General features: G+C 32.2%; 2 protein-coding genes across 2 annotated transcripts in view; one reads left to right on the forward strand and one right to left on the reverse strand.

The window, feature by feature from the left end:
- The window catches only part of LOC113516388 (neuropeptide SIFamide receptor), a 195,021-nt gene that overhangs the window by 73,426 nt on the left and 105,013 nt on the right, over nucleotides 1-16,582 (reverse strand). The window lies entirely within an intron of this gene.
- On the forward strand, nucleotides 892-4,225 carry LOC116413740 (uncharacterized). The gene is made up of 2 exons (XM_031914598.2): nucleotides 892-984; nucleotides 3,953-4,225. The coding sequence occupies exons 1-2, from the start codon at nucleotides 973-975 to the stop codon at nucleotides 4,166-4,168; spliced, it is 228 nt and encodes a 75-aa protein (XP_031770458.1). The 5' UTR covers nucleotides 892-972; the 3' UTR covers nucleotides 4,169-4,225.

The raw sequence follows: 16,582 nt of genomic DNA on the forward strand, positions 1-16,582 counted from the left end.
GAAACATTACGCAATATTTACATATTACGTAATGTTTCGTGTAATATTTAATAAAAAAAAAAAATAAGTGCACTATTGAGAGATAAGTCACGGCATCCAGTCCAATTGTGATTAATTCTTGTAATTATTTATATTTATAATAAGTTTACTATTGTAATCTTTTGGAGGAAACAACAAAGAGTATCTATTTTTCTATGTACCAACCTACTTGCTTACCAGCAATTAACTATATAAACGTTCATATTTTTCTTAAAATAGATTTCTCTATTTAAAAAAGAAAAAAAAAAGAATAAAATTCAAGATCATAGAATAATCATCTTTCTTTGTTTCAAGAGATTCCTTTTGTATTATTATGCATTATTTTCCTGTCAGTTCTATTCCAGGCTATATCTTTGATCTTCCTATACGACATGTCACAGAATAATATAGCAAAAATATAGACTATTTTAGTGGTTAGCAGAAAATAATACTTTGGAGTTAGAATAAAAAAAAATAAAGGTCATTAAAATCTAATTTTAGGAAGAGTAGAGGAAGGAAGAGTAGATAAATGTAGATTACATTTTTATTCTATTTTGACCTCTAATTGATATATATATATATATATATATATATATATATATATATATATATATATATATATATATATCTGCTTACATCACATTTTTAATTCATAATATACAGAATTAAAAAATAAAATATTCTTTTTCTCGCTAATCCACGCTGAAACAACCGATCGACGTTTACATTTAATACCTAAGTTCGTAGTTGAGAATTTTTGAAACATAAAACTGTATTCAAAGTGATTGTGGTATAAAGTGCTCTCAGGTTTCGTGTTGCCAAACAGAACATATTTAATACACATAGATACATAACCTAGGTCACAGTTAGACCTATAAAAGGGCTGGCTAGGTAATCTGGGGGCACAGTCGACAAGCGTCGTCGGTTACAAAGACAAACAAATCCCACAGCAAAATGTTCAAACTGGTATTGTATTTATATATTAGTTATTATATTTATTTATAGAGTCATAATTTTTTTGCTTTTAATTTTTATTATTATTTTTTTCGTTGACTTTCTTATCACCCATCAAAATTAATAATCCGCCCTGTAATTTCTTTATAGTGTTTTTACTAAGTTTACTACTGTTAACTTTTTAAGAGAACAGAAAGTAACATATACATATTACCTTAAAAACCTACTTATTCTTAAATTTACATATATCCACTCCTACTCATCTATCTTTTCTCATATATACATACACCTATATATAACCTATTCATATATCATACACACACACACACACACACACACACACACACACACACACACACACACACACACACACACACACACACACACACACACATACAATTTTATCATAATTTCACTGAACCCATAAATTATTGTTTCTCTAAAATTATGGGCTCCATTGTAATTTTTGTTTTTGTATTTGTTGCTTCTCTGTTTCATATTGTTTCACTAAAAATGTACAACAACATATGGAAGAGGGCACTAACTCCTGAAACAGGTTTTTTCATACTTACCTCGGGAGTTAGGGACTTCAAACAATATTGTAACAAAGAGTGAAATAAAGATTATTATTATTATTATATATAATATATAACATATATTTACATATATGCTTTCTTAAATTACTCTCTTAGTTACTGTGAAGAGAGTTCAAATTTCTAAAACTCGAATTCGAGATTTGATCACTACACGTAAATCATAATGAATATTACAAGACACCTCTAATTGCTATTACAATCTCAAAATTTGGTTTTAGGGTTTCTATTTCAAATATTATTATATCAAAACGTCAAAAGGCAATATCTAAATTTGAAGTGGGCTTCTGTTGATAAAGCTTAGATCAAGGGTATAAGTTATAATAACAGATCATAATCTTTAGTTACAGTGCTTGTTTCTTCACAAGACTGTGAATTATATTTTTAAAATATATTTTAAATTTTTATGAATATTTTTTTATACAACTTAGAATGGCAAACAAGCTGACGGCCCACCTGATGGAAAGTGGTAACCGTCGCCTATAGACATGAGCAGTACCATGGACATAACAGAGTATACTGTTTCGCCCATGATACCCCCAATACGTTGCCATTCCTGAGGACTCAGATGTTATTCCTCTGTACCCTGTAAATTCACGCCATATCCCACCCTTCAAACCGAAACACAGTAATGCAAACACAACTGCTTCACGGTTGAAACACGAATGGGACAGAGGTACTCAAGCAATCGACTTTTGTAGAAAGTCTCCCTCTGGTAATTTAATCGCAGTAATAAAAGAAAAACATTTTATTTTTAGACAAAAATGTATAAGATAGATATTTCGTAAAGATTTTCAGATCTTTCGTGAAAAATTCTCGTTTGTTCTAATTTTCGATATGAAATAAATCTGCGAGAGAAGTTGTGAAATATGATTCGTGGTTCGACATTTATTGTTGTTGATTTATTCTCAGATTTCTTTGCAGATATCTTTTAACAATATAAAGTTTTTTTTTTTTTATAAAAGACACTACCAACATTATCAAACGACTAAAAAAATTACCATTTAGATTAGAATCTTAAAACGGATTACATAAACTCTCTAGTATAATATACCATTGAATATTTCATATTTAAATCGTTATACTGCGATAATTCAAACTGAATTACATGCGATGATTAAAATGGTTTATAAATCATTCTCAAAAATTAAAATGTAAATTGTAACAGACAAAATCTTATGATAAACTGTATTTTATAAAAATCTAGACCGTCATTTTGAGCGTAGCTTTTGTTTCGATTAAACAATTTCATTTTAAATTTTTGTATTAAGGTTATTTCGATGTTAATGACGGTAAATGAGAATTAATAAAAAAAAATAAGTATATTTTAAGTTTATGCATAAAATGTCACTATAATGTAATGGCTGTTTGTGCCAAATAAAAAAAAAGATGTATATATTTTAATCAACATAAAGTAGAAGGTTTTAAAGTAACTATATTGTTTGTTTACCAATATTCTTAAATTAAAACGAATTTTAAATTAAAACTAAATGATCAGTTTCATATTAGTAAAAGAAACGGTTGCCAGAGGGAGACTTTGTACAAAAGTCGATTACTTGGGTACCTCTGTCCCATTCGTGTTTCAACCATGAAGCAGTTGTGTTTGCATGGCTGTGTTTCGGTTTGAAGGGTGGGATATAGCGTGAATTTACAGGGTACAGAGAAATAACACCTGAGTCCTCAGGACTGGCCAACGCATGGGAGGTATCATGGGCGAAACAGTATACTCTGTTATGTCCATGGTACTGCTCATGTCTATAGGCAACGGTTACCACTTTCCATCAGGTGGTCCGTCAGCTTGTTTGCCATTCTGAGTTGTATAAAAAAAAAAACTATCGTGAGTTATATGGTATAATATATGTCGATTTGGGAGTCAGTGGACACAGCTGGCTCAAGATTATTCCTTATGGCAGTCTATAAGGGAGGTCTGTGTTCAACAATGGGCAGATAATAATGATGATGATGATGATGTCGATTTAACTCACATTTTTAACCAACTTCAAAAAGAAGGAGATTCTCAATTCTGTTGCATTTATTATCTGAAAGTATATTTACAGATTGGTCGTATAGAAATTTTATTAAAATCGATTCATAAGTTTATTTTTTAAATCAAAATAACTGGTTTTTAAGTCTTTTTTTTTGTGGAACGCAATCTTAATTTTCTTATGCAACTTAAAATATCAAACAAGCTGATGTCTCACCTGATGGAAAATAGTAACCATTGCTGGTAAATAAATATTAACATGAATAGCACATACGTTACCATTACTGAGGGGGACTGGCCTACGTTACTATTCCTGAGGGGGCTGGCATACGTTACCGTTCCTGAGGAGGCCAGAACTATATTTAATTTACAATGCGATTAATTAATGAAAAAATGTTTTCAGACCGTATTTCTGGCTATCATCGCCTTTGCCCAAGCGGGCATTGTGGCCCCAGTAGTGCCAGTGGCCCATCCGGTGGTGGCCCATCCGGTGGTAGCCCAGCCGGTGGTCGCGCATTCAGTCGCAGTACCACACCCAGTAGTCGCTGCACCACTTGTACACGCTGCCCCAGTGGTACCAGTGGTACGACACGCCCCCATCATAGCTGTACACCATTGAAAAATGAACATAAACCCACATAGATTTGATATTGTGAAATAAAAATTTAAAAATCAATATGTATTTTTTTTTATAGATCCAATGAACTTTTTTTTATTTGTAACTGGACAATGCGAATGTAAAGAACTTACTATGTTTGTTGGTCCTGAAAATTTTAAGGAGAGATGCTGCGATGTTGTAGAAGAAATATCCACTTCAGCTTATTCTGAAGAAGACTTCTGAGATGAAGTCGAAAAAATAATATATATATATATATATAAATTGTTCGTACTTACTTGATTTAGAATTGATATGTGTAAACAACGTGAGAGATTAAAATTAACTAAAATGAATATAATTTTTTAATTAACAATGAAGTTTTAGTGCCATAAAAACAGATTTAAACTGTCGTTTTTAAACATGGGTTAAATCGTAAATCTTTGAGGGCTAAAACTTTAAAGAATGTCGTCTTTTGACAAGCTCCGTGGTTCAGTAGCAATGTAAGCTTGAAATTTCAATAACACTAGATATTTTGATGACATATATACACCTTACTTATATACACCTTTAATTGATGTGTTCATATGGCCTTAAGCTTGGTAGTGAGGAGTGAGATATTTTTGTTCAAACTTAGATTTAAGCATTTTTTAATAGTAGTTTTTCTCTTTTACTTACTAATAACATTGTATATTGTCTACTTAATTATTGTGAGCATATTGTTGGTGTGTCTTTTATAAATAAATAAATAAATGACCTTCGTACAGAGATAAGTGTGCTGTCTTGCGTAAATAGGTTTCTGGTCCAAATCTAGATTGAGGAATTTTATGAAATGATCTTTATGCACTGAATCATATGTTGTTTTTTATTCAACTTAGAATGGCAAACAAGTTAACGGCCCACTTAATGCAGAGTATACTGTTTCACCCATAATACCACCGGTAATATTCTTTGTAGAACCAGTAGGTCAACCAGCGATAATATAGCACGCAGTAGAATATGACGGAGTCCTAATGGTATATACTATAGGTACTACCGATGTTCGCTGTTGCCATGGTACTAGCTCTCTCTTTTCATTTAAAAGTTTCCTCTTGTCGGTGCAACTAAGTCTTCTTCCAGTCAGTTCTGTCCCAGGCTATATCCTTGACCTCCCCATACGACATGGCACCTAGTGTTTCTTTTATCTATCCTTGGTCTTCCCCTTTGCCTTCTATTTTTCCTTCTACTATGCTCATAAAAAATCGTCATGTTGTATAAGGTGGCCTAGCATTTTGCCTCTTCTATTCTCTATTGTTTTTATTAATCTTCGTTTTTCATTCACTGTTTTCAGGACTTTCTCATTCGTTACTTTTTCTGTCCAGCTTATCCTTTCCATTCTCCTCCATGTCCACATTTTGAATGTCTTAAGCATCTTTCTTTCCTTTTCATTGTTCATGTCTCACACCCATATAATGTTATGCTCCAAATGTAAGTTTTTATAAATTTCTTAAGGATTATTTTTGATGGTACCAGCTACATGTCATAAATTATAGCTCGATATGGATGAATACAATAAAAATCATTAACAAAACATTCAGTATTGGCCAATATAAAACTAACTTAGGATTACACCAGCCCATTACTAGAATTTGTTCTCTTTCTAAAGAACTTGACGTTAAAGTAAAGGACCTCGATATTTTCTATGATTCACATTGTACCTTCAAGTGCAAATTATTTAATCATATTAAAAGCCATCAAACAATCTATTTTCTTCTAAATTCTATTTTTGCAATGAGTATAAATAATTCAATTACTTTTTTTCTGCGTATTTATAATTATTATATAGGCAGAGAGCTATAGAGAGGGCTATGCTCGCAGTTTTTGCATGATAGAATCCGAATAGAAGATATTCACAAAAGAACTCAAGTTACCGTCATAGCCAATGAGATAAGTAAACTGAAGTGGCAATAATCTGATTTTTGTTCAGGCAATTGTTGCATTTGTGAGGATTTATTATATCTTTTGTTTAAACCTTCTTTGTAAAGTTTAATCAGTATTTAAAAACTTTTGCAGTAACAATAAACAAGAAATTTTAAACTCCAAATCCCATCAAAATTTCTTAATACTTCCGCAACACCTTAAGGTTTGTTTTATCAGATAAAGATATAAATAAAATGTTGATTAATATATATCTGACATTAAGAGTTTACCTAATTTAGGCAAACTCGTATATAATTTGTGGAAATTAAATGTCAATCAAATGTCACCGTTTAGGCATATCTTGTTGACTACGTTTATGAAATAACGAGTTCTCAAAATCAAATTGGTTCCAATATCTTGGCATTATCGGTAATTAAGTATATATTAATTTGTTACTGAGGGTACAAATACTATTTATGCTTGATTTTTTTTTTATGCAACTGTGTTTCTACCGTAAAGCAGCTGTGTTTGCATGACTGTGTTTCGGTTTGAAGGGTGGGATGTGGCGTGAATTTACTGGGTACAGAGGAATAACACCTGAGTCCTCAGGAATGGTAACGCATGGGGGTTATCATGGGCGAAACAGTATACTCTGTTATTTATTTATTTATTTATTTATTTGGGCACAGCAACAGTATTACAATTCACATTAAATTAAATATAATGAATTTTATAATTAATTGTTTTAAAATTGTATACCATTAATTGCTACGCACAGCGTTAGCTTATACTAGATTCAACATTATATATAATAACTATAGAAAATGAGAACAATTATATATTAAACTCAGACACTTCTTTTGCCATTTTAAGAAAAGAATTTAAATTATAAGCAAAAATGTCCAATTCATTACAATTATTATACAGTCTGCACATGCGGAAGAGAGGATCATTAAAAGTTACATTGTTATTACAATAAGGTACATGAAATAATTTTAATATTCTCTTATTACCTCCTGTTTTAAACGGAACATGGCCTAATAGATCGATAGCATCCCACTTTGCGTTTATAATTTTATATAGCGTGTTCAAATCTTGGATTGAACGTCTAGATTTTAACGTAGTAATACCAAAAAAATTTAGTCGACTTTCATATGTAGATAGCTTACGTCTCATGCCAAGCTTTGAACTTAAATTACGAAGGAAGCGCCGCTGAACAGCTTCCAATCTATCAATATGAGTGCTATATTGGGGAGACCATATGACAGCATTATACTCTAAAACTGCTCGAACAAGCGCAAAATAAAGGATTAATATACTAATTGGATTTCGGAAAGGTTTTGCGGTTCGGAAAATGAAACCAGTCATTTTATTGGCTTTTGAGACAATATAATCGTAATGATGTGAATAAGTCAGCTTTGAATCCAGCCATACTCCGAGGTCCTTGACAACAGTTTGGCGACTCATTAAAACATTATTAATATTATATGAAAACTGAATCGGAAATTTCTTTTTAGTGAAAGTTATAAGGTAGCATTTTGTAATATTTAAGTACATATTATTACTTATACACCATTCATGTAATTTATTAAGATTTTTCTGTAAAGCAAAACAATCCTCTATAGTTGAAATTTCATTATATATTTTAATATCATCAGCATAGGCAATACATTTGCACGAAATTGATTCTACAAGATCATTAATAAACACAATAAATAACAGAGGTCCCAAATTTGAGCCCTGAGGAATTCCAGATGTGGATTCATAGGGAATTGAATCATAACCTTGAACCGTTACTAATTGTGTTCGATTAGAAATATAAGAATTTAACCATCTTAGAAGATCTCCGTGAATACCAAGATGATATGCCTTACGGCAAAGAATATTGTGGTCAACTTTATCGAAGGCCTTCGCGAAATCTGTGTAAAGCGAATCAACCTGCACATGTTTATTAAAACTATTATTGATATAATGTATATATGTCAAAAGGTTGGTGGTTGTTGAACGGCCTGTAACAAAACCATGTTATTTGCTACTTATAACTGGTTTCATGTGAAAATAAATATGTTTATAAACTATACTTTCAAAAATTTTTGCTAAGCAGTTAAGTATGCTAATAGGTCTATAGTTTTTAATATCTGTTTTATCCCCTTTTTTATAAATAGGTACAATTTTAGCGATTTTCCATAATTTTGGGAAACTGCCCATATTTAAACTTTTATTAAATAATATGCATAGCGGCTTTACCAAAGCTTTCCTGCAGTTCTTAACAAAAATAGGTGGTATACCGTCTGGACCAGCTCCCTTCGTAACATCTAAAGATTTTATAGTTGCTTCGATATCCGATTCAGTTATAATAACAGAAGAGATGGTATTACTTGATTCAGGGAAATTCGGTATATAAGTACTACATTTCGAGTGAGCATTATAAACAGATACAAAATATTTTGCAAATAAATTTGCAACATCGCCTCCACTATCTGCTAGATCAGAATCATTATGCATTTGACTTGGTAAAACGTTTGTTGATCTCTTTGATTTTGTATATTTCCAAAAAGCTTTAATATCCATTTTAATATTATTTTCAGTTCTTTCTAAATATTTTTTATAGCATTTAATAAATTCCGCTTTAGATCTTGATCTAAGCATTGAATAAGTATCAAAATCGCGTGGATTACCGTATTTTTTAAACTTAGAATGAAACTTCTCTTTTTCTTTTAATATTTTAATTAATGCATGAGAAAACCAAGTGGGCCAAGAATTACCAGACTTAGATAGTGGAGTGTACTTTTCGATCACTTCCCATAAATGATTATAAAATACAAGTAAAAAATCATCACAATCAAGATCTGAATAATTCCTCCAATGTACCTGCTCAAGTTCTGAGTTGCATGCTAAGTAATCAGTTTTATAAAATCTATATTTATTAGTTTTATTTTCCTTCAAAAGACATTGCTTACCATAGTTTAATGTGATTTCAATTGGGGGATGAAAGTTATCGCGACGGCTAAGTTCTTGAGCCTCTACTACAATACAAGGTGTTTGACTATTATTCAATACAAGATCCAGTATTTTGCCCTGATTATTAACAATGCAATTAGATTGTGATAAGTCTGTTCTATTCATAAATTCTCGCAAAGCGCAAATTTTAACATTAGTTGTAAATGTGAATCGTTTACTGGACCAATCTATCTCAGGAAAATTGAAATCACCTACTATTAGTGTTTGGTCTGACGATGTCGCAATAATATTCTCAAAATTACCAAGTAGATCTTTAAAAACGTCATTAGGTATATAATTTGGCAAATATACTGTGCATATATTCAAAGTCACATATTTTAATTTTAGGCTAACCCATATATCCTCTAGAGATGACTGCCAAAGCGGCTTTTCGGCAGATATAAAACATTTCTTAACAGCTACAAGTACCCCTCCGCCATGAGATTTTTTGTATTGTTTCATGAATTTCGCAGGACGGTCTCTGCGGTAAACAATATATCTATCATCAAACAGCTCAGTAGAAGCCACCGACTCATCAAGCCAAGTCTCACACAAGCAAATAATATCGTAATTATTAGTTAATATCGAACCAAATATGTCTGTAGTTTTAGATTTTGTACCTCTAATGTTTTGGAAATAAACAGTTAACTTATCCATAATAAAAAGAAAATTTAAAATACATAAACTGATATCTCAAAAAAAAAAAATAAGAAACAAATACAAAATAAGAATAGATCAGTCCAACAAATTCAATGTTTGCTCACTCCTGATGTGAATAAACGGTGATGTTTCATTTTTGCGTATAAATATACGCCCGTTCCGAACCCAGACGAATTTGTATGCAAGTTCTTTAGCTTTGGCTCTAGTAGCGGCATGCAGTGATTTATTCGCGGGTGATAAATGTTCGGACACGTAGATAGGTGAGTTTGGACCCGTATAATCTAGTAGAAAAGATCCAAGCTTGCCACTGGGGTGTGATCTGTTATAACGAGCTACGGCGGAATAAAACTCATCTCGACAACGGTTACTTCTCAGTTGAACTATTATAGCTCGCGGATTCTTGTTATCTTTATTTTTGTGAGCCACTCTTGTACAGTTTAACAGATCCTCATCCTTTAGCTTATGAGACACCACATCCGCAATCCTGTTCACTATAGTCACAATATTTTCATTTTTTTGTTCTGGGACTCCTTGAATCTCAAGATTATTCTCTCTCAAATGTTGTTCCAATACATTAATACGCAAATTCAATGAAGAGATCATCGAATGTAATCTCTCATTGTTGGACTCCATATTTTTGTAATCCTGCATTATTGTATTTGTGGTTTTAATCAACGCGTCATATTGATTGCTAATGTATTGTACAGAACTTTGTAGTTCAAATAGTTTTTCGTTCATTGGTGCCATTTCGGCCCGAATAGCATTTCGTATTTCTTTTTTAATTAAATCAGTTAAATCACCATCTGCATTTACCATTCGGTTCGAACGGAGCGTGACATTATCACCGATCGGAGGCGAGTCTTCCGGAGTTTCTTCAGATGAGCGCCCTCGTGAATCATTTCGGCGTACTGGAGTATTCGTTGTGTCACCTTTCGGTTTCTTATTTATACATTCCGGGCAGGTCCAGACTGACTTACGGTCACCTCCTACAGCACAGTACAAGTTTTTGTATCGTTTTTCACTTACTCCAGCACACAATAAATCGTAAGTTTTATCACAGTTAATACATTTTAGAAATTGTTTACCCTTCACAGTTTTGAGACATCCAGCGCAAGTTATGTGTTTTGAAGCCATATTGATATTCGCATGCACCGCTACTATTACAAAAACAAATTTAATCTACCGACCGCTGAAAAGAAGGTACTAACACACCTCACGAGAAGAAGGTCTTAAGCGCCGTGAATTCCACGGCACTTACGCGTTAAGCCGCGGCGGTTTGTTTCACTTGCAATGTATACGGTATTTGCACTAATTTTATTGTTATGTTTACTGTATTTTATTTAAAGAACAATATGCACACTGATTTATCATTAAAAATACAGGACCATTAATACTAATCACATTCACATAATATTTGTACGAAAACAGTGAATTAGAACTACTCTTTAGCTAATTTTAAGAGGAACAAATTCGCAAACGACCTTTGTTGGTGAAGCGTAGGGTAGTGTTATGTCCATGGTACTGCTCTATAGGCGACGGTTACCACTTTTCATCGGGTGGGCAGTCAGCTTGTTGACCATTCTAAGTTGAATAAAAAAAATCTTTGTACAAAAGTCGTCTGCATGGATAACTTAATCCTACCCATGTTTCTGCCGTTAAAAAGTTGTGCTTGGACGACTCTGTTTTGGTTTATAAGGTGGGGATATAAAAACGAAATTACAGGATACGAAAGCTTAGCATCATCATTTCAGCAATTAACTGTCCAGTACTGTACATAAGCCTTTCCCATAAGAAGTTTTGCCAGCAGTTGCCACGCTTGGCAAGCAACCGAAACACTATACTTCTCAGAAGTGGTACTACAGAAATGGTATCATGGGTACCACAATTTATTCTGCGATTCATAGTTTATATCTAAAGCAGATGGTTACGTCTCTCTATCAGATAACCCGCCAGTAATTTCAACTTTAAACTTGAAATATTTTCTTCCAATTTCAAGTATACCATTATCACTATTAATTTTATTAATAAAAAATGATCCAGAGCCATTTGCATCCATTAAATTCTTGCAAATACGTTTAAGGTCATCTGTTTTTGCCTCTGCTTTGTGGGGCGGGTTGCTAATCATAATTTAGGAAAATCGATTCTTAAAGCTACGTGTCTCATCCATTGTTGCTTCTGAAAATTATTTTTTGCATACAATATCGCTTTATCATATCGAGATTTAATATAAAAAATTGTTAAAAAAGATAATAGAATCAGTCTTCTTTTCATTTAAGAGTTTCCTCTTGTCGGTGCAACCAATTCATGCATCTTCCTCCAGCCAGCTCTATCCCAGGCCATATCCTTTATCTCCCTATACGACATGACGCCTAGTGTTTCCTTTATCTGTCCCATGTAGGTAATCCTCGGTCTTCCTCTTCCTCTTTTGCTCTCTATCTTTCTTTCTATTGTGCTCTTAAAAAAATCGTCATGTCGTATAAGGTGGCCCAGCGTTTAATAGAATCAGTATCCATCTAAAATTATTTAGCAGCAAAAATATATCATTCTTTATTCATTGGATTTTCTTCTTTATATTTGAGACCACTGTGACTGAAAAATACATACTAGTTAAAATAGTACATTTTGTAATCTTTGCTGTTTTTAACCGATTTCAGAAGAAGGAGGTTTTCAATTCGATTGTATGTTTTTCTTTAACGTTTGTTAGCTCGTAACGACAAGATGTTACCTCTCAAAAAATTAGACTTAAATTAAAACGTTTGTATTGATTTACTTAAATTAAAAATTTATCATAAACACTATAGATTTCAAAGTTAGTGAATCTGTTCTGTAATAATATAAAAAATAGAGACTACAATATTCTGACCCTTCCTTTTGTTGCCTTAAAAATTAAACCAAAATTTTTTCGTAACTATGTAATGTTCCGGATAAGCGCACCAAGGATCGTTTGAAACGTTCATTAATTATAAGGAACGCTACACGAATTTACTTGAGAGCAATAGACATGAAGGTTAAGGAAGAAGAGCGCAGGAATCCCATACATCTTGACTAGTCAAGGCGAAATCGCGACCTTGTCTAAAACGTAAGTGAGTGCACAACATAACTTCCTGATGTAAAGTAAACAAATCCAAGCTGCTAAAATTTCTATTCATTTTCTTAGATTTTCAAATTAAAGAATTCCTTGCCAATATATCGGGTTAAACATTATTTACCAATGATATTTAAACCATTTTATACTCCTCGATTAAGTATATTGTTGATTGCTAAAAAGAACAAAATGCTACTTGGACTAAACTAAATATAAGGTAATTCGGGCCTGTTTCGGTTAAAAGGGTGAGATATGGTAGTGAATTTAGGGTACTGAGAAATATCACCTAAGTCCTCAGGAATGGCAACGCATGGGGAATATCATGGGCGAAACAGTATACTCTGTTATGTCCATGGTACTACTTATTTCTATAGGCGACGATTACCAGTTTACATCTGGTGGGCCATTAGCATGTTTGCATAAAAAAAAAAAAAACCTTTTATTTAGACCAAAATAAGGAAAGAATTATGAATTTGGAAGATTTTCACTTTAAAACGAAAGTGATAAGAATTTATTTTACAAACTTGACATGAGTCAACCTTGAAGACACCCATGGAACTTCTCGTATAAGATTAAAGCAGTTTTTGGAGTAATCCTTATAGAAGATTCGCTACTTCGTTAACTTTGAAGGACAAGGGTCCTGTGGTGATGCGAAGTGGCGTAAAGATTAACATCATTTTGCATACAGCTCCAAGATAAACCGCCGTTTTCAACATGTTCCATAAAAGCTTTATAGCGACTCCAGTGAAGACTTTTACGACCAATTTCACGAGATTGTAACATTATTTTTACGTCAGATTATTAGGTTTAAAATAAATAATATAATTAAAAATTACACATTCCATTTGTGTATTTTATTTGTAATAGAAATTATTACTATATCAAAGTGAGACCTTGAAAAAATTTAACAAAACTAGGATTATAATATAGGATTATAATTTTGACCTTACAGCTAGGTGACAAATCGTGATTTGAAAAAGAAATAATAATATTCAGTTAATTGCTGATACCTACCGTTCATATGACGATCTCCAATATGCGTTAATTTTATAGAAAAAAAGCTAACACGGGGAAAACTATGCACACCGGGTCAACTAGCTACTTTAATTGTGTACAACGCTTAATTCCTCTTTCAACTATAACTACATTCCCACACACTTATAGTGTTAGCTATTCTTGATTGAACTAAAAATATATTTTCTACAAATCATGTATAAGCTGTCAGCTAGTATTTTATAGAATGTTAATTTCGTTAATCTTTAATTTTTTTATGTGACTCCGAAAAGTAAATGCTTAGTCATTTCTTTTATACCACTGTAGTGGCAAATATGCATACGGCCCACGTGATGTTAAGCAGTTACCGTAGCCTATGAACGCCTGCAATACCAGCGGTATTGAAGAAACCTCTTTACCCTTTTATTGAAGAATCCAATGCTATAGTCTCTTGGAAAAATCTCGATAGAGAGCTCATTCCATAACCTGAGCGTTCTTGGAACAAAACATCTCTGAAACCGCGCTGTACGCGACCATCATTCGCCTCTATTATTTTTATATACCATATGTGTATGTGGGTGTATTGACATAATATTTTACAGTATCATAATTTATTCTGGACCAGTCCAAAAGATTATTTAACTACATTGTAAAAATATTACAATGTAGTTTATAAATATTATTATGAGCTTTTTTTTGGGTCTACAAGTCTTGCGTAACAAAATTTACTTATTACCAAAACCATTTTAAAATAATTTAATATTTAAACTATTTTTAGATATAAATAATCCCATTTAATAATTTTGAAGGTCAGATACATCGTAATAAATTTACGAAATCAATCAACAAAGCACATTAAGAGACCAAGGACAATGTGAATATCGACAAAGCTCCATTAAGCCAAAACTGAACCCGGATGCCTATCACTGACCATCCACAAGCAATTATCCTTGGAGGATGTAACGAATGGCTTATTGCAGAGCGAAAAGGCTCTCAAGGGTATGGTTATGCATCTTCTGAAGGTTTGTGGATACTTAAAACGTTTTCAAGGACTTCGAGAATTGTGTTCCCGGTTTTAAAATTTTTATGTTGTTTGGATTAAATAGCTATTTTAAATTAATAGCTTATTTCGAGTTTACACTAAAAATGTTCACATATTTTAAACGAATTGCAATTCTAGAATGTTCCTAGTGGACTGAATGCTGATAAATTTCATATTATTATTATTACTATGTATTTTTCCTAATAATATGTTGTCATACAATTATTTTTTTATTACAAAATACGCCTAATTGTTGTTGGCTTACTTCATAATAATTATATAATTTTCCAGATGCCTCCTTTAAAAAAGTTTTCACAAATATCACAGATATTCTGATTAAGGAACTAAATCAGTCAGTATTATTTTACCAGCTTTAAAATAACATATAAGCATATTAATTTGAAAAATTGCTTTGCAAATAAAATAGCAAAAAATAGCAATTATCACAGAGTGATGTGATATTATATCACAGATATTATTGTGAAATTTAAATATTTGATCTTTCTTAATGTAATATTATTGTTATAGTAAGTAGTTTAATAGGTTATACGTATTCGATATTTATGTGCATTACAGGTTTTTGTATTTTATGCACGAAAAATTATTAATTCACTCTTGCGCCACCTACCCACTTCTATCTGTTCTCCTTTAACCAAAGGTTGTCTGTAAGAGATCGCCCTAGCGATAAGACCGCCTTTTGTACCTTTATGTGTATATTTCAATCTGTATTTATGTTACTGTATTTCACTTGAATTATTCACTTGCCATTGTATATTTTTATTTATGGTGCAATAAAGAGTTGAATAAATAAATAAATAAAATAATAATATTAATTGAAAACACATTAAAGTTCTAAATCTATTTTTATATTCAATCCAATGTGATCGCAGCTTGCATTCCCGTATCCATCAAAAGCCTTCGCACCCTGAACGTCATTTATATAAAAGACATTACCGTGTCAACGACACGCGCGTGTAAACAAGCGCGGGCACAAAAAACGGTAAGGAATATATACCTCAGATAGTATTTCAGTTTTTTAACCGACCTCAAATAAGTGAGAGTTCTTAAATCAAGTCTGTTGTCAATCGACTTCATAAATAGTTATTCATTTTATTATAGACTTCATATAATCTTTTTTAAAAGGCCGGCATCGCAATGACTTCGGTGTTGCGGGTGCTCTTGGCGGCGGTAGTCACCATCAGGTGAGCCGCATGCTTGTTTGCCCCGTGTTGTAAAAACAGAAGGTTCGCGATTCGATTTTTTTTAAAGTTTGCTACCTCATAACTTCGTCAGTTCTAAACCGATTTGGAAATTTTTTTATCTGAAAGGTATAATTGGTTTTACAGATTGGTCCAATAGAAATTTTATCAAAATCGAAGCAGTAATTTAATTTTTAGATCAAAATTGTTTTGTCACAACTAAAGTCGGTTTTTTGTGGAACAAAATCTTTAATTATAAATTACAAGATATCATTACAAGTTTGAACCGATTTTTATCATTATTTTTGCAATCGACAGGATTAACTGGCTTGGACTGAGGCTTTGGAACCTCATAACTAACGATACCTTAGCCCGAGGGAAAGGGGTAACTACACTGTAGTACTGCTTATTCTATAATATTATATACCATACATAAATAGGTACTCTTTATTGTTTCCTCCAAAAGATTACAATAGTAAACTTATTATAAATACAAACAATTACAAGAAATAATCACAACAAAACAATGGGTGGTATTATCGCTAAAAACGATCTCTTCC

The sequence above is a fragment of the Galleria mellonella genome, unplaced genomic scaffold, assembly GCF_026898425.1.
Source record: "Galleria mellonella isolate WM207_F2 unplaced genomic scaffold, CSIRO_AGI_GalMel_v1 utg44, whole genome shotgun sequence".
Classification (NCBI taxonomy): domain Eukaryota; kingdom Metazoa; phylum Arthropoda; class Insecta; order Lepidoptera; family Pyralidae; genus Galleria; species Galleria mellonella.